Here is a 27,265-nt window from a genome sequence, read left to right as displayed (position 1 = left end):
AGATGGGGTAGAAATTAATAAATCACTTACAGAACGTAGCAACTGATGATAGATTTATCGAGCTCGCGCAGATTGAAAAGCTGGAACAATTCACTCAGTTCAATTTGTACATAGTAATGTTTGAAGTGATGCTCATGTCTAACTTCCGCATAAATATATTCTTTGGCGTTTTTATTTTTTATGTAACCCTTGTACCATTTCAGCAGACCTTTCATTTGTGGAGGTAGATCCTTTTCCTGCGCAGGCTCGACGAGAGGCCCATTCTTGACATATGTAATTACTACCTCCTTCACTGGCGCCTCATCAAGGCCTAACAGTTCACGAAGAGTAATACCTAAGTTGGCCGCTTGTTCTCTGGCACTCGTTACAGTCAATCCCTGTGCTGCCGCAGCTTGTATTACTACACTATTTACTCCTAGTACCAGCCATGCATGCATGCGGACCTTATTTCTACTTGCTGTACATTGCATGGCGATGGCGAACGGCATCACCTGAATTATCGACCGCCGCCGCTTTGCCCTGCAGGCTGCAGTGCACGCGTTCATCTGAATTATCTCATGGAGTCATGGGTCGAAGACGGCGTCGCCGCACTTGCACTTCCACCTGACGGGCTCGTAGTTGGCGCACAGCGGCCCGACTCCGGCGCGGACCTGCACGGCCGTGCACGGCGCGCAGCCGCCGCACCTCCGCTCGCACACGCAGCACGGCGGCCTCGACCCCACCCTGCTCAGCCGCTGCTCCTCCCCTCCTCCTCTCCCGCTCACCTGAACAATCATCAACGGACCAACGCGTCATGCAGCAGCATGCGTACATATATGTCCCGCATGCATCAAGCGAGGAGGTGCTGGAAAAACAGACGGTGAGCTATGAAGAGATGTACCGGCGATGCGCGCGGCTCCTCTGCTCTAGACACGGCGAGCACAAGGAGGCAGCAGGCGAGGAAGAAGAACCAAGCCGCCACGTCCCGCTCCCGCGGCGTGCGCCGCTGCCGCCGAGCCCCGCACATCGCCCGATCACGCGAAGCGAAGCCGGCAGTGAAATGGCAGGCCCAAAGCGTCTCCGACTTTGCTCTGCTCTGCGCTCCTCGCTTCCTCAGAGCACATAGATTCTGGAGCCGGCCGGCGCTCTTCTCCTGCTGCCCCTCCTCTGTTTCTGGGATAAGGTTTCAGCAGCCTGGCTAGGGAATGACTAGCTAGACGCGTGCATGTAAAATGAAATGGCGATGCCACGACCGGCTGCAGGTCGTGAGAGTTATGGGCACGGAAACTAGTCCAGAGATTGCTGCGTGGCTGTGGCCTGTGGGTGTGCATGCATGGGCGGCTGCCGTTTCAGAGTTCGAGCGTGCCGTCGTAGCATCGAAAGGCTACGGGCGTAGGAGTAGAGCGGATTTAGGAAAAGTGCGCAGGCTTTTCTGCTCCTCGGCCTGCCTAGGCTGCAGCGCTGCTGCTGCGTCGCAGCGGGGAGGACTTCGCCTCGCATTAACGGCACATGGTTTTTTGTGGTGTCTGAGTTTGCTCTGCTTCTGCCTCTGCTGTGGATTTCTTCACTGTGCCGGGTGCCGGTAACAGGGTAAAAAAAAAAACCGGCACTACACTCGTTTACATCTCGCCAGCCATGTATACAATGACATCAATCATCTAAGTCACCATTCAAGAAATTCATCAAAGTTAGAATCCCGGAACTGATACTGCTAGTACTACATGGAGATGGAGAGCTTATTCGATCAAGAAAACACGGAAAATAAATTTATTAAAAATATTTTTTTAAATTCGAGAACATTTACAAATACATGGATATTAAAAAAAGATGAACTTTTTTATGATATTTGTGAGCTTTTTGTTTGTAAAAACGTGAACATTTAGAAAGAAATGCAACATTTAAAACCACTCTCATGAACGATTGCTGAACATTCTAAACCTTCTCAGAAATTTTAGAACATTTTTAAAATATGAATTTATTGAAAATTATGAATATTAAAAAAACTAGTACATTTTTAGCAGAGTGAAGTGCACTGTAGGTCCCTAAACTATTCGAGGGGTGTCAACCAGGTCCTCGAACTATGAAAATCGACATGTGGGTCCTCGAACTATTGTAAGTGTCTCAGTCACGTCCAAAACCTGCCCGACCCAGTCTGACCTACCGTTGACTGTTGCCACGTCGGACAGGGGTAACGGAGGTGGATGGATATTTACAAAAAACACCCCGAATCATTTCAGATCTCCATTCCCCAGTCCTTGCCTCTTCTTCTCCTTCTCTCCCGATCTCTCTCACGGCGATTTGGGGGCGGCGGCGCCATGGCGATTTGGTGTGGCCGCACGGAGACGGCGGCGCCTGCCTAGGCGTCGATGGCGGCGCCTGCACGGAGACGGCGGCACCTTAAGACAAAGCACGGAGGAATACTTCTAACAGCCATAGGAGTTGATCCCAATGACTGCATCATTCCAATAGCCATTGCAGTAGTTGAGGTTGAAAACACCATCACCTGGACATGGTTTGTCAAGACCTTGAAAGAGGATCTGTTAATTCAGAACACTAAACCATGGACAATCATGAGTGATAGGCAGAAAGGCTTGATTAATGCTATGGACGATATGTTCCCTGATTCGGAGCATAGGATTTGTGTACGGCACTTATACCAGAACTTCCATGCCAATTGGAAGGGTGAAACATTAAAGAACCAGTTGTGGGCAATAGCAAGAAGCAACAATATGGCTACATGGAAAAAGAACATGGACAAGATGAAGGAGATGAATCTAGAAGCATGGGCATATTTGGATGGCCTTGCCCCTAACACATGGTGTAGGGCATTTTTTGAAGAATTACCTAAATGTGATCTACTCCTCAACAACAGTTGTGAGGTCTTCAACAAATGGATACTTGATGCAAGGGAGTTACCAATTCTGAGCATGTTGAGGAAGATCAAGGCGCAGTTGATGACAAGATGGTATACAAATAGAAAGCAATGTGAGGATGACTGGTCTCAACTACCATTATGCCCAAAGATCAAGAAAAAACTTGACAAAAACATTGAATGGGGAAAAAGTTGCCATGAACGTCCTACTGGCAAAGGCGTGTTCAAGGTAATGAGCCGTGAAAATGAATATGTTGTTGATATTCTCAAGAACAAATGTAGTTGCAGAAGGTGGCAGCTGACAGGGATTCCTTGTAGCCATAGTATTGCTTGTTTGAGGTTTGAGAGAATTAAACCAGAGGACAAAGTGGCTGCTTGCTATAGTATTGAGGCATATAGGTTGGCATATGGACATGTCATCATGCCTTGCAGAGATCCAGCTGAGTGGCAGAAAACAAATGGTCCTCCGGTAGAACCTCCAAAGTATGAGAAGAAGGCAGGCAGGAAAAAGAAGAAGAGAATAGTTCACCCTTCAGAGAAGGATGAAGGCACTAGGTTTAGCAAGCATGGAGTAATAATGCATTGCAGTGTCTGCAACTCCACAGAACACAATAGAAGAAAATGCACTGTACTACATCCATCTGATAGAGTGCCTGCACTAGAAAAACTACCTGTGAGAAGAAATTTGCTTCAAGCACCTACTGCACAGGACTCCCAATGCACTGAGATGACCATCACACAGGTACTGAACTAACCATGCTTGAATGCCTACTTGTATTGTATCCAAATGCAATGAATTGACATGGTTTTACATTTGAAATTAGATACCTGGTGAGGATAGTTCACACATATGTTCGGTGCTGTCAACATTATTCCAAGAGGTTAGCATTTGTTCCAAGGAAATGTTGTTTACATATTTATCTGTCCGGAAATACTTGTCGCTCAAACGGATGTATCCGTGGTGTCAATTGTGTAGGTTGAAGCACCTCAAGTAACACCTGATGCACCACCAGGACCACTTCCTGAGTGCTCTTTCATTGCATCGAGGAGAGATGAGCTGCCAGTGCCCAGGGCTACAACCAGTGCACAATTTCTGAAGAAAAAGCTACAAACTAAGAAGAAAAAGACAACTCCTAAAGCGGCTGTTAGGCAAGCCTTTGTGCCTCCTAGAGCAGCCACTCAAGCCTCCCAAACAGATGCTGCTGTTGGTGTAACTGAAGCAGCAAAACAGGCCAGAAGAACAAAGGCAAAGAAAGTGCATAAAGATTAATGCATAGAGAGAAAAGCTCCTTGAGGTGTTGAAGGAAACCTGAGCTCATGCCCATGTCTTGGCTGTAGGTTTTGATCCACACCTTGTAATAGCGTATGGAGTGCATATGTGTCCTTTGTGAACAACCTGCTATGATAGATGCTACTGTCCCTCTCTTTTGGATGCACTCCTCTTTTGTGACAAAACTTGTTATGCATTCAGCTAATCAATGATGATTGATTTCATGCCAATTATGTATGTCTTTTGTGAACAACCTGTTATGATAGTGCTTGTTAAAAATGTGATGAAATGCTTGCCAAAATTTGTCATGCTTACACATTCTGGGAATATTGCAAAGCACATTCTGGAAATATTTCATAATGTCATCGCTACATGCACCATACATTGTTCACTGCCAATGTTTCTTGCACATTTGGCAACTAAAAACACATTTCATCTCCTACTTCATTACAACAGCATACAAGTTCACGGCAAGAATCATGGTACAAACAAGCAGAATCTTCCAACCTATGCCTACAACAAGATCCAACTGAAGCTTGATATCTTCAGCAATCTGGCTCATCTGATTTCCAGGAATGTTGCTAATCTTCTTGACCACACTTTCTACCCTGCTATCTTTCTCTATGAAACTAGCACGAATGTTTGGCTTCGTTCCTTTGGTTGTCATCTCCCTGTCTAGATAGGGCTTGGAAATCATTGCAATGTACTCCACCTCCTCTTCAGGAATATTATAACCATGGCACAAAACAAGATCCAAATATTCATCTATCCAGTGATAGCAGTCACAAGATCCATGTGACCCTCTCTGCCAAAATAAAAAAAACAAAAAAAAACAAGCAAACAAAGAGCAGAAAATTTGAGAAATCTTATTGATTCGAAAGTGAAGACTAACTCAAACAACGAAAGTGACCTTGTGATTAGGGCATTTGAAGAAAACCCGTCCTGGATTGCTGTCAGATTTGGAAACCAGACGAATCACTTGCCTCCAGCCGCACATGTAGCACTTAAGTAGAGGGAGAGATGCACCAACCTCAGGGTCAGAGGAAGGCGGCCAGGAAGAGCTCGCTGACGCGCTCCAGCTCCGAACCATGGCGCCGCCGCCCCCAAATCGCCGTGAGAGAGATCCGGAGAGAAGGAGAAGAAGAGGCAAGGACTGGGGAATGGAGATCTGAAACGATTCAGGGTGTTTTTTGTAAATATCCATCCACCTCCGTTACCCCTGTCCGACGTGGCAACAGTCAACGGTAGGTCAGACTGGGTCGGGCAGGTTTTGGACGTGACTGAGACACTTACAATAGTTTGAGGACCCACATGTCGATTTTCATAGTTCGAGGACTTGGTTGACACCCCTCGAATAGTTTAGGGACCTACAGTGCACTTCACTCTTTTTAGCATTCCGCAAACATATTTTGAAAACTTTGAACATTTTTCTGAAAAAAAGGGAAAGAAAAAAGCTGAAAAGGGGAAAACGAAAACGAAAAAAGGGACCGGAACCTTCTAGATCATTCCCAAAAACGGATTGTTATAGAGCTACAGACCTGCACACTCATACTGCTCTGTGCGATTGGCCGGCACCTTGTCATATGTAGCAACAAATACTACCTCTGTATCAAAATATAAGATGATGCAAAACCGTCTTATATTTCGGTAGGTAGGGAAGGTAAATCCTACACTTACGAAAATGAGTTACAAAAGCTTACGTAATGTTACACCTATGTAGGGATTTTTATGTACTTTACGTAATCGCTGATTTGGCCGTTTTTAATTTGTCATTAGTTGGGCGCATGGGCCACCCTAGAAAACAGGGGGCAGTTTGATTACGTAGGTTACGTAACAACTGTTCGTAGGTGTAGCAATTTCATTCCCCCATCCTAGTCACAATTTGCCATGTGGCTAATCACGTAACATTTACGTTAATGGCTTAGTACGTGTAGCAAAGCCCGGGAGGGAGTACAGTAAACAACGCAAACTTGTAATACTCCCTTTGTTTCTAAATATTTGTCTTTCTACAGATTTCAACAAATGACTACATATGAAAAAAATTGAGTAAATTTACACTCTTAAATATGTCTATATATATCTGTATGTGGTAGTCCATTTAAAATATCTAGAAAGACAAATATTTAGAAACGAAGAGGGAGTTCGCCCTCCAGTGCCGGGATGCGTTCTGGAGGCTGCTTGCGCTGCTGGATTCCCTGAGCCTGAGCCTTGGTATTGAGTTTTCTCTGCCTCGGTCAAACGAGACATTTTTTCTATTTAAACAACACTGGGACAGAAGGCGCAGTAAAATGGGGACTGTTCAACTGTGCCAGACGTAGAAACAGGGGCAGTGCTAGTATTGATTCAGTCATGCAGAATAATCAAGCAAAGCAGAAACTATCTACTGTTTCTCCACGACCATCCTAGTGAGAAAAGCCAAGAACTGCTACTGCATGTTGAAGTCCATTTGCTGTTCCATCAACAAAATACTGTATGGACAACTGTTACTGCACAAGCAAACATGAGCATAACTAGGCGATTTACGGGGCCAAAGCCAACAGCTTCATCATATCTGACGAGGATGCTAGACTACTACAGTAGTACAGTACTCGTTAAACAGAAAAGAAAGATCTGGCGAGCAGTTTCAGACGGAAAAAATAAAATCAGCTACCAATATGGCAAGAATGAGCCAGGGTGCTCCTAGGCCGACCTGTCAAATTCCTTGCTGAGGGACGTCGACGATGAGGAAGATGAAAGGGCTGTCGTTCTGGCAAACTCCTCCTTGTCCTCGCTGAAAACCTTCAGGAGCGTATCTTGCAGGTCATGAAACCGAGGAAGATGCATCTCTTCCGAGTGAAGCCAGCTCAGGTTCATCATCCAGGAACTTGTCCAATACAATTGAACAGCTCGGGAAGAAACGTTTGCCGAGTTCAACTGGTATACACATTCAGCTTGCAATTAGTCCAGATACATAAACTTGGTAAAGCATCATTTTATAAATTCCAAAAGGTTCATGCACAAGTGCAGAAGCACGGTGCGGACACACAGGCGAGAGTGATCATTAGCAATTGAACAACCGATTAGTATTATGTATGATTAGTAAAGTGTACTCCCTCCGTCCGGAAATACTTGTCGTAGGAATGGATGTATCTAGATATATTTTAGTTCTAGATACATCCATATTTATTCATTTCTCCGACATGTATTTCCGGACGGAGGGAGTACATATTTGGGTTCACTCTTCACTTCTTAACAGGAGAAGGGGATAAAATCTAGGATTTCAACCTTATCTACACCAGCTAACCATGTCAATATTATTATTGTTTAAAACTAAAGATAATGTAGAAGTGCAGTGGTATACAAATGCAAGCAGCAAGCTGCGCCTCACCTGTTTTGGAGAGGGCTCTCATCCGAGCTAAGTGTTCCTCCTTCATTTTGAAAGAAGTATCATTCAGATCAACGGTTGTTATCTCCAGAGGTGGATTTGTACTAGAACCAAGGGTAAATTCCAAAGTACCATCCACTTGAGCAATGTCCATTGCTACTCTTGCCTCAATTGGAAACATTATCCTTGCCAAAGCAACTACAAAGCATGAAAATAATTGTGTGAAAACACAACTTCCAAGAGAATAAAAAAAAGTAACACATTGGCTAGTTGCCCAGGGAGAGCTTCACTCCACATGCAAAACATCACCAACTGTAACCATAGCAAAGAACTAATTTTGAACACTCGTACACCATATGTAGATGAATATTACCTCGGTTTTCAAGGTACAATAACTTCCCAAGAAGACAGTCACCAGCCAATGCAAGAGAAACCGACGCTTCTCCAAGTTGTGGATCCCTTCTTTCAGCTTGCTCCAGTATCTTAATGCATAATTTATCCTTGGGAGACGGCTTTCCTGCTTCAGTACTCCCAAAATAATCCCCATGTTTTGTGAGTCTCTTTGAGATTTGAACTGCTTTTCTTCCATCAAGTGTAAAATCGGAAGGCCGAGCACCTTTGGTTAAAAGGGAGACAATGATTTTAGGATCCTTCCGTCTGGCGGCAATGTGAAGAACAGTGTAACCTCTTGGGTTTCTGAGACTAACATCTGCAAGTGCGATGTCCAGAAGTTCTGTTGTAATTTTTGAGTCACAGTGTTCTACAGCATAATGGAGCGCAAATGCATCATCAAGATTGGTCTGCCCTTTCTTGATCAGAATCCTTACTAGCTCCACATCATTGGAATCAAGAGCTCTGAGTATCCTTCTTACATGTTTGTTAGGAAAGCCCATGTCCTCGGATGAAGCTAATCCAAAACTTAGCCGTAAGTCAGTAATTTGCTTAACAACATCTGGAGGCAATACTTTCTCAAGAGTAATCATGTCAAGATTTGACTGGACTACCATCTCAAGGCATCTCTCGAGCAGTTTCCGGCAAGATTTTTTGCATAAGTTTGCAACAGACAAGATCAGTGGAAGGTTATCCACTTCAACCTTATGAAGGACATCAAAGAGATCCCGCTGCATGCAAAGAGGAGAATTATTGTCTTCTTAGTAGGTGAAACTTTAGCTACGATAGAAGAACATTACTCAGGTAATTACATTCTATGACGATAGTGGGACAGCCTTAGTGAATAATACTCCCTTCGTCCCAAAATAAGTGTCTCAACTTTTTACTAACTTTAGTATAAAGTTGTACTAAAGTTGACACACTTATTTTGAGATGGGGGAAGTAGTACAACCTACATCCATATCTAGACAAATCTAAGACAAGTAATTTGGGATGGAAGGAGTAGTATAGAACAAAGCAATATTGCAATCTGATGTCTCAGATAGTGAAAGCTTGTTTTGAAGATTCATAGAGTTAAAATAAGGAACTTTCTGAATGGAGGAAGTATATCTCAAATACACTTGGCCTCTACAACAACATGATATCAAGAGCTAGTTGAGAAATCAAGGATGCACAAACCCAAAGTATTACACAAAAGAAAAAGGAAAAGGATCCGCAGATCAAGGCAAGGCAAACTATCCGCTGCAGCAAAACATCAAAGACCATCACACCATCGTTGGCAACACCCAAACTACGAGTAAAGTACCCAACAATGATACCTTATGCAACCACTTCCTACCATGGAGAAGGGAACGAAGCATAAGCGAACGAAGGATGCACAAACCCAAGTGGTCGTCACCGCATCCTTCCTAACTGAGCATGGTCATCACCGCCTATGTGGTAGGATGCGGTGAAAACTTATGATCCGGCCTTGTTGAAGGCATTATCTGCAGATTGCTTGTTTTGAAGATTCACAGTTATCATCCGGTTTTTTGTGTGTCTATGTTGCATTGACTTACATTTCTTTAGTATATAAAATAATTACTCAGTATGATTTGATCTTATAACTTTGTTAAAACATCACATCTCAGTTAGTTTTCTTCGATTATTTTGTGTGAATCATTTCTCGGCTAATCTTTTCTTTTGCCAATCACCTCTTAGTCACTCCCACCATAGCTTGTTGGGTTTTATCCTGCCCATCTAGTTTTGATAAATTGGTATCAGAGCCATAGTCTCTGAATCTTTAACTAGTTTAGCACGTTGCATTAAAGGTGTGATAGCGGCATTCTGACCATTGGCAAAAGGGAAAGGGAGATGCAGACCTGGAAGAGGCTGGTCAGCTCGGGGACCTGGAAGGTGAAGGCAACAAAGAGAACCTGCACCTTGAAGGAGACGGTGGGGTGGCAGCCGAGGTGCGCACAACCGTTCTCGTCGGCACATATGTACGCCGACTCGGGAAGGTCTCCGACACGGCCACTGTACAGGTACAAGAGTACCAGTAACAGCGCATCATACTCGACCTTCACTTCCTTGCCTAGAAATTCTTGGAGGTCCATCCTGTTGCCCTCCGCACTGCCCCCAGATGCACCATAATGATTGTTGTGGCGGGCAAAGATCGCACGAAGGTAGGGACTCCGCATGGAGAGCATGTAGGGGTCCACATGAAGTTCAGTACCAGCGGGAGAGCCTGGGACAACGATGCGGACGATGGATGCCTGTGGAGAAATGTGTTCTGCATGCAACAACACCAAGTGCAACCCCATAGGAAACAGAATTAAAAAAAATCTTCAGCAACAATAAACAACTTGTAGATGAAGATTACCTCCGTTTTTCAGGTACAACAACTTCAAGTTTCCACATAGACAGTCACCAGCAATTGCAAGAGAGACCAATGCTAGATCCTGTCTATCAGCTTCCTCCGAAATCTCAATACATAGTGTATTTTTTGGATGTGGTTTTCCTTGTTCACTAACCCCATTTGAAGTCTGACAGTTAGAAGGGAGAAGATATATAAGAGCTCTTTTAAGATGGTGCTAAACCGATATGAGTAACATCTCATGACTGATCCGTAATATTACTATTACCTCTTGTGGGGTAAGAAGTTGTCAATGATTATGTGAGGCTAGTATGGACTTTTCACTTCCATAAATAAGGAAATAAATTATGGAGCCATTAAAACATAAAGGCAAGGAAGGGTATACAAAAAATACACATGTAAGCTAGCTATATTTTCCTTTTAACGAATATACATAGCACAAATGAAAATCTCATCTTGGAAAGAGAAATCACTAAATATATCCAGAATGTTTCCTATTTATTTTATTGTACTTACCATATTTCAATAGTCAAAATTGCCCTCCATTAATCGATGGCTAGGATTAAATCACCTCTTACCAAGGTAAAAGGGAGAGTCTTAAAACTTCTCAAAAGATAAATACAGCTTTGACATCGAAAATCTAAAATGCACAACTCTGACTACTAGTTTATGTTGAAATATATTTATAAACCCAAAAGAAATTATACATCGTGGAAGTATGTTCTAAGACAAGTTTGTTCGTGTGACTTTCAAGCAGTATTTAAGTTCTTAATGATAGAATCCGGCCGGGTTTACAAGACACATTTTGTTTGTCCTAAGTCAAAACTTGTTAACGAAGTTTTTCTCGATAAATCTAGCCAAACTTATAAAAGTTTAACTTAGGACAAATGAATCGTGCCTTTTTAATGGATAAAACAAATTGTGCTTGTAAATCTTACCAGAGGGAGTAATAGATTTTTTTAATTATTTGCATGACAAAGTAGAGGGAGCAACATCCATTGTGATTAGTGAGGATCACTTCTGTACGTATATGATTAGCCTTTTACAAACTTATATCCTAACATGAAGACGTAACGTAAGGTTGCTACTGATATATTCAAACTTACCTCCTTATGTTGTACTACATGCTTAACGACCTTTGTATTCGAATTTTATTGAGCAATAGCTTTTCATATTTCCAGTAACTTATTACTAAATCAGTATCTACCTGGACCATAGTAACCATTTTTATTTTATTAGTAAATTTAATGTCTATCACAACATTCTTTAACAATACATCGCTTGTTCTGGTTGTACATTTGGGGAGCAATTTAATGTGTATCTACCTGGACCGTAATAACCATTTTTAGTACATTTCTTCATATTGATATTACCTTCATCAACGTTGTACAAAGATACATAAAAGTAGTCCTTGTTGAAGTAAGACAGGTACCAAAAGTCAAAATTAGCTAATTGATTTGAGATTTTCTTAGGAAAAGCAATCCTAGCAATACCAAAATGCGAACTACATATGACCAAAGACAACATGATACAACGAGTGAAACAGGTGACCACCTACAGCTACATATGTGCCTAGGGCTTCAACTCTTACGGGGACCTAATAAAAGGCTCTAAAAGTTTCAGCAGACAAGATAGTTCTTTTTCTTTTTGTGAAGAGTGATAAAGCCCTCGGCCTCTGCATTGAGTGATGTACACAGCCTACCAGCCAACATTGTTGATGGCCAACAGCTATAATCTGCTTTCTATTCTCGATAATTAATGGATTTTGTAGTGATGCTTTGTAGTGTTTCTAACATTGTAGAGACATATATCAAAATACAAAGGTTTATGCACTTAGGGGGTTATGAATTATGATGACATCTCTTTTTGAAAGAACAAGAAAGAGTAACAGATAGTCAGATAGTACATGTTCCACAAATGCATTCCCCTTGAATGATTGTACCTGATGTGCTGATGACGTTGCCTCATTGCTAATCCTACAATCTGAAATTTCTAGTCCTTTAAGCATCTTGATAATTTTTGCTGTTGTAGGCCTTTTGGAGCACTCAGGATTAACGCAGATTAGACCTATTTGAATGCATCGTTTTATTTGTTGGCAATCTACTTCTATCTTTGTGTACCCCTGTGCTTTCTCCAGTGTGTTTCTCCATTTTTTAAGTGCCTGTGAAATCAGAACAAGAATCAGAATGCCGGTAATGCAAAGATAAAATGTAACATGGTCTCCTAAAATGGAATCAAACTGAGAAAGCTGAAACAGAATTCCCATACAAGCTCAATAAAGCCATCGGAAGATGTTCCAGCAACACTTGGGTAGTCCCTGTGTCCCGTTATTAGCTCCATGATTATCACACCGAAACTAAATATGTCTGTCTTAGGTGTGATTGTACCTTCATCGATGTATTCTGGTGCCATGTAGCCTCTGCATGCACATCATGCATAAATATTGTGGTGCTGAAGAGACTAGAAAAACAAATTTTGCCGATGAATTGGAAGAAAGGGACTATAAAGAGGCACTAAACTTACAATGTACCAAAACGATTTGGAGTGAACATAGTTTGATATTGATCAAGCAGTTTTGACAGCCCAAAATCTGTAAGTTTTGGTGCCAAATTGTTATCAAGCAATACGTTCGCAGGCTTAAGGTCCAAGTGAAGAACAGACTTGTCAATTTGCTCATGAAGGTAGTGCAAACCATTGCAAATCCCCTCAATTATTTTGTAGCACGTGTGCCAATCAAGTTGGGAAGATCCATCTGCATTTGGTACCAAAAAGAGAGCATTTGTCAGATGTTATCTGAAAGTCTATTGTTGCTTTTTTGCGGGTGAAAAATCTATTGTTGTTGTGGACATGGGTCCACTAGGAGGTTGTGGGTGAGGAGTCCATGAAAGAGAAGAATATTAGTAATAGTTTAGAAAAAAAAATGTATTCCCTCGGCCCCATAATATAAAACGTTCTCGCAAGCTAATAGGATTATGAAAATGTTATGTACGATAGTGCATGGCCCACCTAGGGCCAAGTTAGTTACGACATCTACAGTGTATGAAAAAAACTGCCCATAAGCAAAAAGGCACTCTTATGGACTGTCCATATACACGGTAGGGGTTGTCCACAAAGAAAAAAAAGGGCATCTCCAGCGCACACCTCTAAAACAACGTCAAGATGACACTCTACCGCTGAGTTATGTCCCTTCCCCACCCCATCGAGAAAGAGAATTAACGAGTCCTAAGGCAAAGGGGCGAGAAACTCGAGGCCACTCTTCCTCCAGTCTTTTTTTAGAACTCCTCCAGGCTTTCTTTCCACACTATTATGTAGTTAAATAACGTTACGACCTAAGATAATAAGCTCATGAGCTTGGTCTTACTTCACCCTAAACGAAAGAAGACTTCCATATCCAAGTTTAGCTCAGATCGTATCCGTCCGCAGACGCACACGGTAGTCTCCACAGACAATGATACGGGAGCCGGCCATCCAAATCATGCCCGCATACCTTTCAATCCGATTTGAACAAACCGGACAAATTACATGCAAACCGGATTATTTTCATCTAAACAAGACAAAAATCATTATATTTCCGACATATTTCAACTAAATTATAGCAAACTAGGTTATCCTAACCTAGTCTAAATGATCGCCGTCCATGGCGGCACCCATTTCCCATGACATGTATTCCCCATGTCCGGAAGCAAGCTCATCGGCCGGCCCCGAGCCCCGAGAAGTGAAGCTTCAATGGGAGGGGAAGAGTAGTGGCCTCCTCTAAGCTCCAGGCAAGCTCTAAGCTCCAGGCAAGCTCACCGGCTGTGAGGCCCGGCAAGACGTTGGTGGTGGCCTTCCTGGAACTCAAGCGGCGGCGTCCCCCCAATGTTGTACTTTTCCTCGTTGTAGACGGCGGTGTACATGGACGCGGTGTCCTCGTCGTCATGGCGGAGGGGCGCAAAAGGTGGTGGCGGAATAGCCGACGTGGAGCTGATGACGTCCTCGGTCTCGTTATCCAATTCCTCAGCCGCTGCATCGATGGCTACGAACATGGCGTCTCTCTCCGCCAAAGGACGCGTAGCCACCATCACTCGTGGTGGATCTCGCAGGCTCTACGGTAAGACAGGATCAGCGTGTGCTGGTCATCCAGGAGCATTGGACTGTCCACCACTATGGTCGTGACGGCATTTTCGTTTGTATGGTCACCTGCGATTTCTTTCTCCGTGAGTCGGTGCTCGTCGAGGAGCCGTAGGTTGTACCTTTGGTCCTGTGGCGCCTTCCAGAATGCCTTCTCCTGCTCTTCCCTCTCATATCAGTGTAGTGCGCCCGCGCCTGCCCCAACGTGATGTCAACCGGCAAGGGTGGTGGCGCCAACTCATCAGCGTCCTGGAGAGCTACCCGGCAAGCTAGCCTATATCTGGCTAGCTCGGTGGGCCTACCAACCGGAGCAGTGCCTACATCTCCTACTTCTGTTCGGTGGAGAGGCTGCCCCACAGTGCTTTCGAGCTAGAGGCCATGGCAGGCATGGTGCAAAGAGGAGATAGGGAGCAGAGGTGTGGTGCGGATCTTGTCGAGGGCCTGGCCACGTATAAATAGAGGGTGCCGGCCAGGCCAACCACGCCATGTATTAATGCCGGCAGGCGGACGGACGGGTGGCGTTTCCATGCGGGCACCGGAGTTGGTTTCTCGGCAACCGCACTTGTTTAATGTCAGCAGGCAGACGGACTGGTTGCATGAGGAGAGAAGGCGCGTACAACAAGACTGTGGCGCGGGCGGCGTTCTCGGCCAGTGTGCCGCTTCAATACCGGCTCCATTAAGAGCTCACATCCGCTCTGATACGCCATCAATACTACACTAGCACTCTGGAGTGGCGCCGACTGGCATGAATGTGCGCAACCGCTTCGAGCGGGAGAGGGCGCGGGCGAGGGAGAGGGTTTTGGGTGGGAGGTGGGACCAGGTTGTCCGGACGCCGCAAAGCTCGCTGGTTTGCCTCCAGTTTGTAGGAAAACGAACATCTGTACCGGTCCATGGACTGATGGGTTACGCGTTGGATGGCAAATCACGTCCGGACCGCCCGGTCCAAACGGATGCGAGCGGTTTGAGGGTCTACGTTGGAAATGCTGGTGGTAGCCCTTAAGCTTATGAGTAGTCCACCAACACTAGAATAATATTATCTACTCTCTCTATTCTTTAATATAAGACCTTTTAGCTATTTCAAAATATTAACTACATACATACTAAAATGAATAAACATACATACTAAAATATGTCTAGATATATACGAATCAAGAAAAAAATTAGAAGTTCTTATATTAGGGAATGGAAGGAGTAGTATATAGTATATATATAGCAAGTAAAGTATAGGTAAAAACGAATTTCAGTCGAGTTGGTTATTCTTGACCCAATATACGTTGTGGTGCATTTAGTTGCCTTATGGATTAGTATGCGGGTCCCATCATAAGGGCAAGTTGGCCATATACATAGATGGCGCCCTTATAGGATCCCCGTGATCTCTTGGTTCGAAAAGTTTACTATTAATATAGAAATATACTCCCTCCGTTCATAAATATAAGATGTTTTGGATATCTTAATAAGGACTATATATACACTAAAATAAGCGAACAAATACACTAAAACGTGTATATATATATTCAGTTCAGAAAAAAGTTAGAACATCTTATTTCTGAACGGAGGGAGTATCTCATAGCTTCAACCTTAAGATAATTAGAGATGAGACATATGATTTGTTATTTTGATTGAATTATTAGGCCTCTATGCAAAGAGAATCTCTTATGATGAATAAAACAAGCAAGAATCAGAAGAATAAATCTACTATCTGGACCAGGGGCAAGAGCACTTCCCCTACCTCCCTGCAACTTTAGTACACCACTGGAAGAGTCCAAATGTATTAGGAAGATCCACATAGCCCAATCATATTAGGAGGGATCACAGACCCAAGCATCAATTGCATAAGGATAATATGTTTTTTACTTTGAGTCAAGCAAGAATAATTAATCTAATCCCCTACAGCCATGACGATGGGCTCTCCTCCGCAAGGTAATTATCCCATTTTGTCTTCCTTCACAGCAATTTGTTTGCTCTAGAAAACATTTTTTTTTGCTCTAGAAAACATATGAAAGGACTATAAACTCCTATTGTGTGTTATCCTTTATTGTTCATAGATAGATATTAGCACCACATGTCAATCTGTTAGAACATTAGTAGTACTCCCTCCGTCCGGGTTTATTAGGCTTCTTAGCATCACAAACATGTCCCTTTTTATAAGGCCTCGCTTTGGAAAGATGCATGCATGCAACAATTTCATTGGTTGCATTGAAAGCCATTGTTGTTGGTGTCATGACTAGGAAATTAATACACTTCATGCTTGCTTTTTCATTGGCTGCATGCATGTGAGGGAGTGCATTGGGAGTGGAATGGAAAAATTAATGTGAGCAAATTACTATGTGTCTTGGTCTAAGAGAAGTTGTCTTTAGGCCTAATAAACCCGGATGGAGGTAGTATATGTGAATAAAATTCAGCAGTTAGGAGCTACGCTCAATCCACGCAAACTACATTCATGGAGGAACACGAAAAACTTAGAAGCAATACATGTCCTATATTGAATTATCATACCTGAAATATAACCATCAAGGCTACCTTTAGGGAGATACTCCAAGCAAAGTAACATTTCTGGCCTCTCACCAAAAACATTTTTCCCTTTGTATTCTAAAATAAATTTCTTTGTTTCATAGCAATAGCCCGTAAGTCGCACAATATTTGGGTGCCTAAGCCTCATAAGATGATGAACCTCATTCTCAAATAAACTCTGAGCGCCCACCATTGATGGCATAAGCCTCTTCACTGCGATTATCTCCCCACTTTGCTCCACACCCTGTTTTAAAATCTCGTTGTTGGTATGCTAGGTACATATATATTTGAAAGATTAAATGGGCATGCCGTAACCTTACCTTATATACAAAGCCAGTACCGCCTTTACCAAGTAATCGCTCATCAGAGAAGTTGTTTGTGATCTTTTCCAGATGATTCAATGATACAGCTTGTGCTTCTGAACTTTGATCCTGTAGTTGGCTCTCCAGGTTATCATGTTTGCGGCGTTTGTTGGACTTCCCGTGCATTTTTTATATTTCCTAAATACACTTCCAAGAGATAGCAAGCATCTGTTGGATATACAGTGCCCTCAATAAGTCGTGGATCCAAAACAAGATAACTGTAAAAGGGAACCCAAAAAAGTAGTTTCAGAACCGAATTAGCGGCAACCTCTTTAGAACCACGACCAATCGATCCATCTGATTAGAGGTTTAAACGCGATCTATCATCATCCAGTAACTCACATGAGGATTCACACGGCTGAAGAACGGCCGGAAGAAAACCAAGAGAATAAAAGGAGAATAGCACACCATGGGGGATGTATCGTCGCCGTTACCTGGAGTCGCGGCTGCCGTCGCTGCTGCCTCGTGCTGCCACACCACCGTCCGCGGAGTCGCTTCTTGGTCGAAACTGCGGTGCGGTGCTCGAATCTTGCAGTGGCGCGGTGGGAAGTGGGGAATGCAGGACGCGGCTTTCTCTCTTTGACTTGGGGGAATCACTACGTAAGAGCATCTCCACCGGTTCTGTAAAATAACTATGGTTTAAAAAAAGTTGGGCAAAAAGAGCTCGTCAACAGTTCCGTGAACGCGTAATTTTTTTACAGTATATCGTATAATCTCCGCAAGTTCGAGTAAATTGCGAAAACACCACAATTAGAGACTCTAATTTGAAAACCCCCCAAAACACCACATTTCGTTTTTTGAAGAAAAAAAAACACCACAATTGTACTGATAGTTTTCAGACAACACTGGGGCCCTCAGCCTGGCTCGCGGAAATTGCGGACGCGGCGGCGACAGCAGATCCGGCAGTACGAGCTGCTCCTACTCTTCCATTTGGCCACCATCTGGTCGTACTTAAATCAGCCATGCCCCCTCCCCCTCGTCGTCCTCGTCTCCGATGCCGGTAAGCAACATCGCATTTCCCTTATGTTAGCTGTGTTGTTAGGCCGTTAGGCAAGGTGTAGGATCGATTTCCCCATTGCTTAACGCACCTTCAATGTGGACTAGGTTATGGACGCACGGATGCGGTTGGTACTTCAGGTCGGAGCACTGATAGCTGTCATTTAGGCATGGGTCATGTTCATGCACAAGAGAGTTGTTCGTCGTGTTGAGAACCTGTCATAAGATGTCCTTCAATGCTAATGCGAGAGCAGAAGAGGATCTCCAATCTAACTACATATACAACTGCAACGACCCAAAGGCTATGTGGATGCTTAGAATGAAAAGAGCACCATTTGCCAGACTTGTCCACACCTTTAGGACCAGGGGGTGCTAGAAGATAGCATCTCCACCAGTGTGGAAGAGCAAGTCGCCATGTTCCTTCATATTGTTGGCCATAACCAAAGGTTCAGGGTTATCCACAACACATTTAGGAGGTCAATGAAGACCATCTCAAGTGTAGCGACCAGACCTCAAACAGTCTGATCTCTGTGCATCAGTGTCATCCCTGGATCAGTAATGCTGACACGCACAGTACTTGAAGGATTTATAACAGAGTGGCAATCACACACTTATCGGCGGCGGCAGGCGGCAGGGGCTGGCGGGGGCTGGCTAGGGCGGCGGCGGCTAAGGTTTCGGGTGGGCTCGGGGTGGCCTCCCGGCGCTTATAAAAGCCGGCCGGGCCAAGTGTCCTAGCCGGACACGGCCCGGTTATGTCGGTTCGCGTTTTTTTTAGAAAACATTACGTGCAGAAAAACAATTAAAAGAAATACTAAACGGACTCCAAAAATCCTGAAATGAATTTTCACCGACTTCTAAAATCAAGCTGGTTAAGATGAACATTTATTTGGGGCCTAAATGCAATTTTGAAAAACGCGCATTTTTCCTAAATTCTAATAAAATAGCAATAACTCCAAAATAAAATATTATTTGCTTTTTTTATTAAATCCTCAATATTTCTTTATTTTGGGAAAGTCATTTTATTCCCTCTCTCATATTTTTATTATCGAAATAATTAAAGATAAAAATAAATAAAATCAAATGATCCTATTTTCAAAATTCGAGAAAACTCAAATATGAAAATAACGAAATCCCCAACTCTCTCCAAGGGTCCTTGAGTTGCTTAGAATTTCTAGAATCAACCCAAAATGCAATAAAATATGATATGCAATGATGATCTATGTATAACATTCCAAATTGAAAATTTGGGATGTTACAAACCTACCCCCCTTTAGATGAATCTCGCCCTCGAGATTCGGGTTGGCTAGAAAATAGGTGAGGGTGGTCATTCAGCAGATCTTCCTCTCTCTCCCAGGTGGCTTCATCCTCTGTGTGGTGGCTCCACTGAACTTTGCAAAACTTGATAACCTTGCTGCGGGTGACTCGGCTAGCATACTCAAGAATCTTAACTGGTTTCTCCTCATAGGTCAAATCACTGTCCAACTGAATCGCTTCCAGTGGCACTGTATCTCTCAGTGGTATATCAGCCATCTCTGCGTGGCACTTCTTTAACTGGGACACGTGGAATACATCATGAACTGCTGACAATCCTTCGGGCAATTCCAACTTATACGCAACTTCTTCCATACGCTCCAAAACGTGCTAATTTTTTTAAAATAATACATTTTTATATTAAATTTCAGAAATATTACGCCGTAATTATATTTTTTAAAAATATTATCCAGTTGGCCTACTGCTGACCGATTGGATCCAGTCGGCCTACTGCTGGCCGATTGGCCCCCAATCAGCCCACTGGCGGCCGGTTGGATCCAGTCGGCCCACTGCTGGCCGATTGGCCTCAGTCAGCCCACAGCTGGCCGATTGGCACCCAGTCTGCTTCCTCTAGGCCGACAGGTGCATGTAGCCATCTATCTGTTGAGTAGGTATTTGAAAAATGTTGAAGAAGTATTTGAAAAAATGTTGATCATGCATATAAAAATGTTAATCAAGCATTTAAAAATAAAGTTGCACAAGTATTTGAAAATGTTGAACAAATATTTGAAAACTGTTGAATAGGTATTTGAAAAATGTTGAAGAAGTATTTTAAAAAATGTTGATCATGTATATATAAAAATGTTAATCAAGCATTTGCAACAAATGTTGAAGAAGTATTTGAAAAAAAATGTTGAACGGGTATTTGAAAAAAATGTTGAACAAGTATTTAAAAAAATATTGATCATGTAAATAAAAATGTTGAACAAGTATTTGTAAAAATGTTGATCATGTATATAAAAATGTTGAACAAGTATTTGAAAAAAATTAAAAAAGTATTTTTTAACAAGTATTTGAAAAAATAATATAGAAAGAAAATAAAAAAAGAATGAAATAATGGAGAAGACCGGCTCAGTCATCTCTACTTGGTCGCGATCCCTTTTCTAACCAGTAATTGGAAACTAATGGGGTGGTTACCTGCTCTGGTGATTGCCATGAAGACTAGGCATCGATCCCCAGCGCAGCTAATAACTACCCCACCAGCTTCCAGATGTTAAACTTTTTTTCAAATACTTGTTCAATTTTTAAAAAATACTTGTTTAACATTTTTTAAATACTTGTTCAACATATTTTTAATACTTGTTCAACATTTTTATATACATGACCAACATTTTTACAAATACTTGTTCAACATTTTTATATATATGATTAATATTTTTTCAAATACTTGTTCAACATTTTTACAAATACTTGTTCAACATTTTTATATACATGATTAATATTTTTTCAAATACTTGTTCAACATTTTTACAAATATTTGTTTAACATTTTTATATAGATGATTAATATTTTTTCAAATACTTGTTCAACATTTTTTTAAATACTTATTCAACATTTTTTGCAAATGCTTGATTAACATTTTTATATACATGATCAACATTTTTTAATGCTTATTTAATATTTTTCAAATACCTATTCAACATTTTTCAAATATTTGTTCAACATCTTTAAAATAATTGTTCAAAATTTTTTTAAATGCTTGCATAACATTTTTATATGCATGATCAACATATTTTTCAAATACTTCTTCAATATTTTTCAAATACCTATTTAACAGATAAATGGGTGCATGCACCTGTCGGACTAAAGGAAGCAGACTGGGTGTCAATCGGCCAGCAGTGGGCCGACTGAGGCCAATCGGCCAGCAGTGGTCCGACTGGATCCAATCAGCCAGCAGTGGGCCGACTGGGGGGCAATCGGCCAGCAGTAGGCCGACTAGATCCAATCGGTCAGCAGTAGGCCGATTGGGTAACATTTAAAAAAAATATAATTACGGCGTACTATTTCTGAAATTTAATATAAAAAATGTATTATTTAAAAAAAATAGCCCAAAACGTTGTATGGTCCCACAAAACGTGGCGCTAATTTACCCTTAACACCAAAACGCTTAACTCCTCGAAGTGGAGATACTCGAAGATAAACTATGTCCCCAACTTCGTAAACTGTCTCCTTGCATTTTGAATCTACGTAGCTCTTCTGCCTGGACTGGGCTACTTTCAGCCTATCGCAAATCAACTTCACCTTCTGTTCAGACTCCTTGATCAAATCCGGTCCAAACAACTGGCGGTCTCCAACTTCATCCCATGACAACGGGGTCCTACACCTCCTTCCATACAAGGCTTCGAAAGGGGCCATCTTCAAACTGAATTGATAACTGTTGTTGTAAGAAAACTCTGCATATGGCAGATTGTCATCCCAACTTGATCCATAATCTAGCGCACAGGCTCTCAGCATATCCTCCAAAATCTGATTGACTCTCTCGTTCTGTCTATCTGTCTGCGGGTGAAAAGTAGTACTGAACTCTAGCCTGGTACCCAAAGTTTCGTGCAACTGATTCCAGAACTTTGAGGTAAACTGGGTTCCTCTATCTGATACAATGCTCCTCCGAACTCCATGCAGACATACGATCCTGGTCATTTATATCTTGGCCAACTTAGCACTGGTTTAAGTGGTCTTCACTTGGATGAAATGTGCTACCTTCGTCAAACGATCGACTATAACCCAAATTGAGTCATAGCCTGAACGAGTCATGGGCAATCCCGTAATGAAATCCATGCCTAGCTTATCCCACTTTCATTCGGGTATTGGCAATGGCTATAACAGTCCTGCTAGCTTTTGATGCTCTGCTTTTACTCTCTGACATACGTCACAAACTGCTACATATTCTGCAATATCCTTCTTCATTCCATTCCACCAGAAAGTATCCTTCAAATCCAAATACATCTTGGTATTTCCCGGGTGAATCGAATATGGTGAATCATGGGCCTCTTGCAGAATCAACTTCCTGATCTCCGGGTCATTAGGCACATAAACACGATCTTCAAATCATAGGGTATCATGCTCATCTTCACGAAATCCTTTAGCTTTTCCTTTGCTCATCCTCTCCTTTATGGCGGCAATCTCCTTGTCAATCTTCTGGGCTTCTCTGATCTTATCCATCAAAGTAGACTGAATCTCCAATGCTGCTACATAGCCTCTTGGAACTATCTCCAAACATAGCTCACGAAGGTCCTCGGCTAACTCCTTTGGTAACTCCCCGGTCATTAGTGTATTGACATGGCTCTTACGGCTCAACGCGTCGGCTACTACGTTAGCCTTTCCCGGGTGGTAATGCAATCTCATATCATAATTTTTGATGAGTTCCAACCATCTCCTTTGCCTGAGATTCAACTCTTTCTGTGTGAAAATGTACTTCAAACTCTTGTGATCCGTGTACACCTCACAATGGTTTCCGATGAGAAAATGTCTCTAAGTCTTCAATGCATGCACTACGGCTGCTAACTCCAAATCATGTGTGGCATAATTTAACTCATGAGGTTTCAACTATCGTGAAGCATACGAAACAACTCTCCCCTCCTGCATAAGCACTGCTCCAAGTCCTTGATGTGAAGCGTCGCAATACACCTCGTAATCCTTACTCTGATCTGGCAGAATCAACACTGGAGAGGTAACCAAACGTTCCTTCAACTCCTAGAAACTGGCCTCACATTCCTCAGTCCAATTGAACTTGGTATCCTTCTTCAACAATTCTGTCATAGGTTTTGCAATCTTCGAGAAGTTCTCAATAAATCTCCAGTAATATCCTGCGAGTCCAAGAAAACTCCGGATCTCTCCAACCGTTATTGGTGCTTCCCAGTTTGTCACGGTGACAACTTTGGTGGGGTCTACTGCTATACCTTCTCCGGATATAACATGTCCGAGGAATCCAACTTCCTTCAACCAAAACTCACATTTGTTGAACTTGGCATATAACTGGTGTCCTCTGAGCTTCTCGAGTACCAAACGCAAATGCTCCTTATGCTCTTCTTCGTTCTTCGAGTAGACCAAAATATCATCAATGAACACCACGACGAACGTATCCAAAAACTCCATAAACACCTTGTTCATCAGGTTCATGAAATAGGCAGGTGCGTTAGTCAGACCAAATGACCTAACGGTGTACTCGTACAACCCATACCTAGTGGTAAAAGTCGTTTTAGGTATATCCTGCTCTCGAATCTTCAACTGATGGTATCCTGATCGCAAATCGATCTTGGAAAATACCTTAGCTCCTTGCAATCGGTCAAACAGATCATTGATCATCGGCAGTGAGTACTTGTTCTTGATTGTTACTGCATTCAATCCTCGATAATCAACAACCATCCTTAATGATCCGTCCTTCTTCTCCACTAGAAGTACTGGTGATCCCCAAGGCGAAGAACTTGGGCGAATATATCCTTTATCCAGTAACTCCTTAATCTGATTCTTAATTTCCTCCAAATCCTTAGCGGGCATCCGGTACGGTCTCTTAGATATTGGTCCTGTGCCTGGCAAAAGCTCAATCAAAAACTCGATGTCTCTATCCGGTGGCATGCCTGGCAACTCTTCTGGAAATACATCAGGAAATTCCTTCACCACTGGTACTTCCTCCTGCACAACTCCTGATAAGGAATTTACTTTCATCCTCTTCGGCTCATGTCTTGATACATACTTGATCCTTCTCCCTTCTGGGGTGGTAAGCAAAATCGACTTATTGGCGCAATCAAAGTTTCCTCCATACATCGATAGTCAATCCATACCCAGAATCACATCCAAACCTTGAGATTCCAAAATGATTAAATCTGAGGGGAAAACATGCCTGCCTATACTCAATGGCACTTGAAAACATCCTCGACTGGCCATATACTCCGCTCTTGGTGAGCTTACTAACATGGGTGTTACTAGAAAGTTGGTGGGCAGTTTATACTTATCCACAAATCCCCTTGATATGTATGAATGCGATGCACCAGTATCAAAAAGAACGATTGCAGTAAATGACTTAACCAAAAACTTACCTATTACTGCATCTGGTTGGGCTTCAACCTCCTCCACATTAACGTGGTTCACCTGTCCTCTGTTGAAAGGGTTCGGCTTCTTCCCCGAGCTTCCATTGCCATTTTCGTTTTGGCCTTCGGGACATTCATTGGCGTAATGTACGGTCTTCTGGCACTTAAAGCAAGTGACTTGGCTCAAATCTTTCTTAGCTGGGGTTGATGGGTTGGTACGGTTCTGGCCGTTGCTTCCTCTATTCCCATTCTTGGGGCCATTATGATTATGCGAACTACCTCCTCCATGGGTATACTGAAAATGTCCTCCCGACTTCGGGGTAAAACGTGGCTTCTGCTGAGCTCCAAGATTGTACTTTCCTTGTCCATACTTCCTCTTGCGGTTCTCAATCTGCTGCTGCTTCCCTTCAATCATAAGAGCACGATCTACCAACTCCTGGTAGTTGTTGAAACTTGCTACCATCAACTGCATGCTCAGCTCATCATTCAGTCCTTCCAGAAACTTCTCTTGCTTAGCTGCATCCGTAGCAACGTCATCTGGGGCATAACGTGCTAGGTTACTAAAGTCATCCACATACTGGCCAACTGTTCGTCCTCCTTGGCGTAAGTTATGAAACTCACGCTTCTTCATGGCCATAGCTCCTGCTGAAACATGGGCAGTACGGAAAGCCTGCTGAAACTGATCCCATGTGACAGTGTCTACTGGATAGGTGGCTGTGAAATTCTCCCACCATGATGCTGCGTGTCCATCAAGATGATGTACGGCAAATCACACATTCTCCGCATCAGTACATCCAGCAGTGGTCAACTCCCTGGCTGTCTTGCGAAGCCAATCATCTGCAACAACCGGCTAGGTGCTACTGGAAAACACCGATGGATTCAGTCCTAAGAAAACGGGTTAAGTGATCAACAGATGGAGGTGGTGGTGGATTGTTGTTGTTGTTGTTCCCCTGATTCTGATTCTGGACTAGCAACTGCATTAGGACATTCTGCTGCTAGATCAACTGAGTGAGCTCCGGTGGGAAAGCAAATCCGTTGTCACGTCTCAGAGGCATCTGAGGGTTTAGAAAAGATGAGAATATAGAATAGAATGAGGTCTAGAGGGAAAACACTATCCATATGCACATGAGGCAAAAGCAATCAAAACACTTCATTCACATCAAGCAAGGGCATACAACGGTCTATCTATCGTTACAAAGTGCTCAGACTATACTAGATACATGGGGAAAAATACTACTACTATTATGGTGGTCAACTAGAAAAACTACTCCGTTGAAGACTCCATGATATCTGCTCCAACTTCATCAACATAGTCATCATCGCTATCATCTGGGTCTGAGTCGGTGTCGTCGTTGATGATGTAGTTCTCTGGACAAGTGCAATATTCATCTTCTCCCTCAGTCGCGAGAAATCCCATGAATACTTTTAGCTTCTTCTTCAGATCATTGCTCTTCTCCACTAGTGTTGCTATTTCCTCCTCATATCCATCGCGTGTAGACTTGAGTTATTCCTCCAGTTCCGTGATCTTGGTCATGGCTTTCTTCAGATCTATCATGCCTGCGCACATCTGGTTCTCCTGGCGTCGAATGTGCTGGTTTAACTCCTGGACGAATGCTGCAATTGATCTGTCCTTCCTGGTGCTGATCATCTCCCATTGCTCATCTCGGCGCCCACAAATCTGGTAGATAGTATCCTTAAGCTCCTTGTGGTAAACTTCTCCAATACGTCCAATTGTGATGTGGGCTGCCATGCTCTTTCCTAGACTCCAGGTTGGTGCATCGAAGAAAAACTCTATGGGCTCAGTGACGGGCATGAACATCCTTCCTGGAACTTGAACTTGAATCATCCAGCGCTCCTCTTCAGGTAAAGTGGCATTGTAGGTCCTGATGAAGCTTGGTCCAAAGGGTGTATCTTCGTCCGGTTGCATGAACTTGTTCCTTGCATCCGCCATCCTAAAAGAGAGTAGAAAAGATGAGGAGTCAGAACTGAGAAGAGAGAGTAGTGATCTAGGGCTTAGCTTAGTGGTCATGTCCTATAGTCAGCGTGTGCTCTGATACCATCTTGTAGCGACCAGACCTCAAACAGTCTGATCTTTGTGCATCACTGTCATCCCTAGATCAGTAATGTCGACACGCACAGTACTTGAAGGATTTATAACAGAGTGACAATCACACACTTATTACATCAAATGTCTTAAGAGGGAGCTTATTACAATAAATATGGCTTAAGGCCATCTAATAACGATAACAACGGAAGGCTTGGAAGATAAGTGAGTCCATCAAATCCAACGACATCACTGAGTATAGGACCATGATCCTAAGGCAATCTTACTCGTCGTCTGAAAAGTCTGCAACATGAACGTTGCAGCCCGAAAACGGGTCAGCACATGGAATATGCGGGCAATGTAACACATAGAGAGTAATGAAATGACATAGCTATACTACATGCATATATGGCTGGTGGAAAGCTCTATGGTTACAGTTTTTGCATAAAGCCAATTTTCCCTACTACAAAGGAATACATTTTATTTAACTATCATGATAGTTGTTAAACATTGAGAATGGTTGACAGCATCCTCAATCCCAGTTAAGCATCATCATTTAAAAACCCAACAACATTAATTAGAGTAACATGATGAGATTCACATGATAATCCAAGTACTAGATACTCAAAAGGTCCATAACCGGGGACACGGCTAGTCATAATTAGTTTATACACTC

The 27,265-nt window shown here is 42.7% G+C and overlaps 1 protein-coding gene and 1 pseudogene across 1 annotated transcript; both read right to left on the bottom strand.

Annotated features, from left to right (window-relative positions):
- Positions 1–352: 352 nt before the first annotated feature.
- LOC123064979 (EPIDERMAL PATTERNING FACTOR-like protein 3) lies at positions 353–1,193 on the bottom strand. Its single transcript, XM_044488355.1, has 2 exons — positions 881–1,193; positions 353–764 (listed from the first exon to the last, which is right to left on the bottom strand). Exons 1-2 carry the CDS (start codon positions 1,004–1,006, stop codon positions 564–566), a joined length of 327 nt encoding a protein of 108 aa, XP_044344290.1. The 5' UTR covers positions 1,007–1,193; the 3' UTR covers positions 353–563.
- A 5,331-nt stretch (positions 1,194–6,524) lies between these two features.
- On the bottom strand, positions 6,525–17,808 carry LOC123068889 (BTB/POZ domain and ankyrin repeat-containing protein NPR1-like; annotated as a pseudogene).
- Positions 17,809–27,265: the final 9,457 nt, after the last annotated feature.

Source organism: Triticum aestivum, chromosome 3B (genome assembly GCF_018294505.1).
Source record: "Triticum aestivum cultivar Chinese Spring chromosome 3B, IWGSC CS RefSeq v2.1, whole genome shotgun sequence".
NCBI classification, from domain to species: domain Eukaryota; kingdom Viridiplantae; phylum Streptophyta; class Magnoliopsida; order Poales; family Poaceae; genus Triticum; species Triticum aestivum.
Note: the sequence above shows the minus strand (reverse complement) of the source record. Positions and strands in the feature narration are given on the sequence as shown.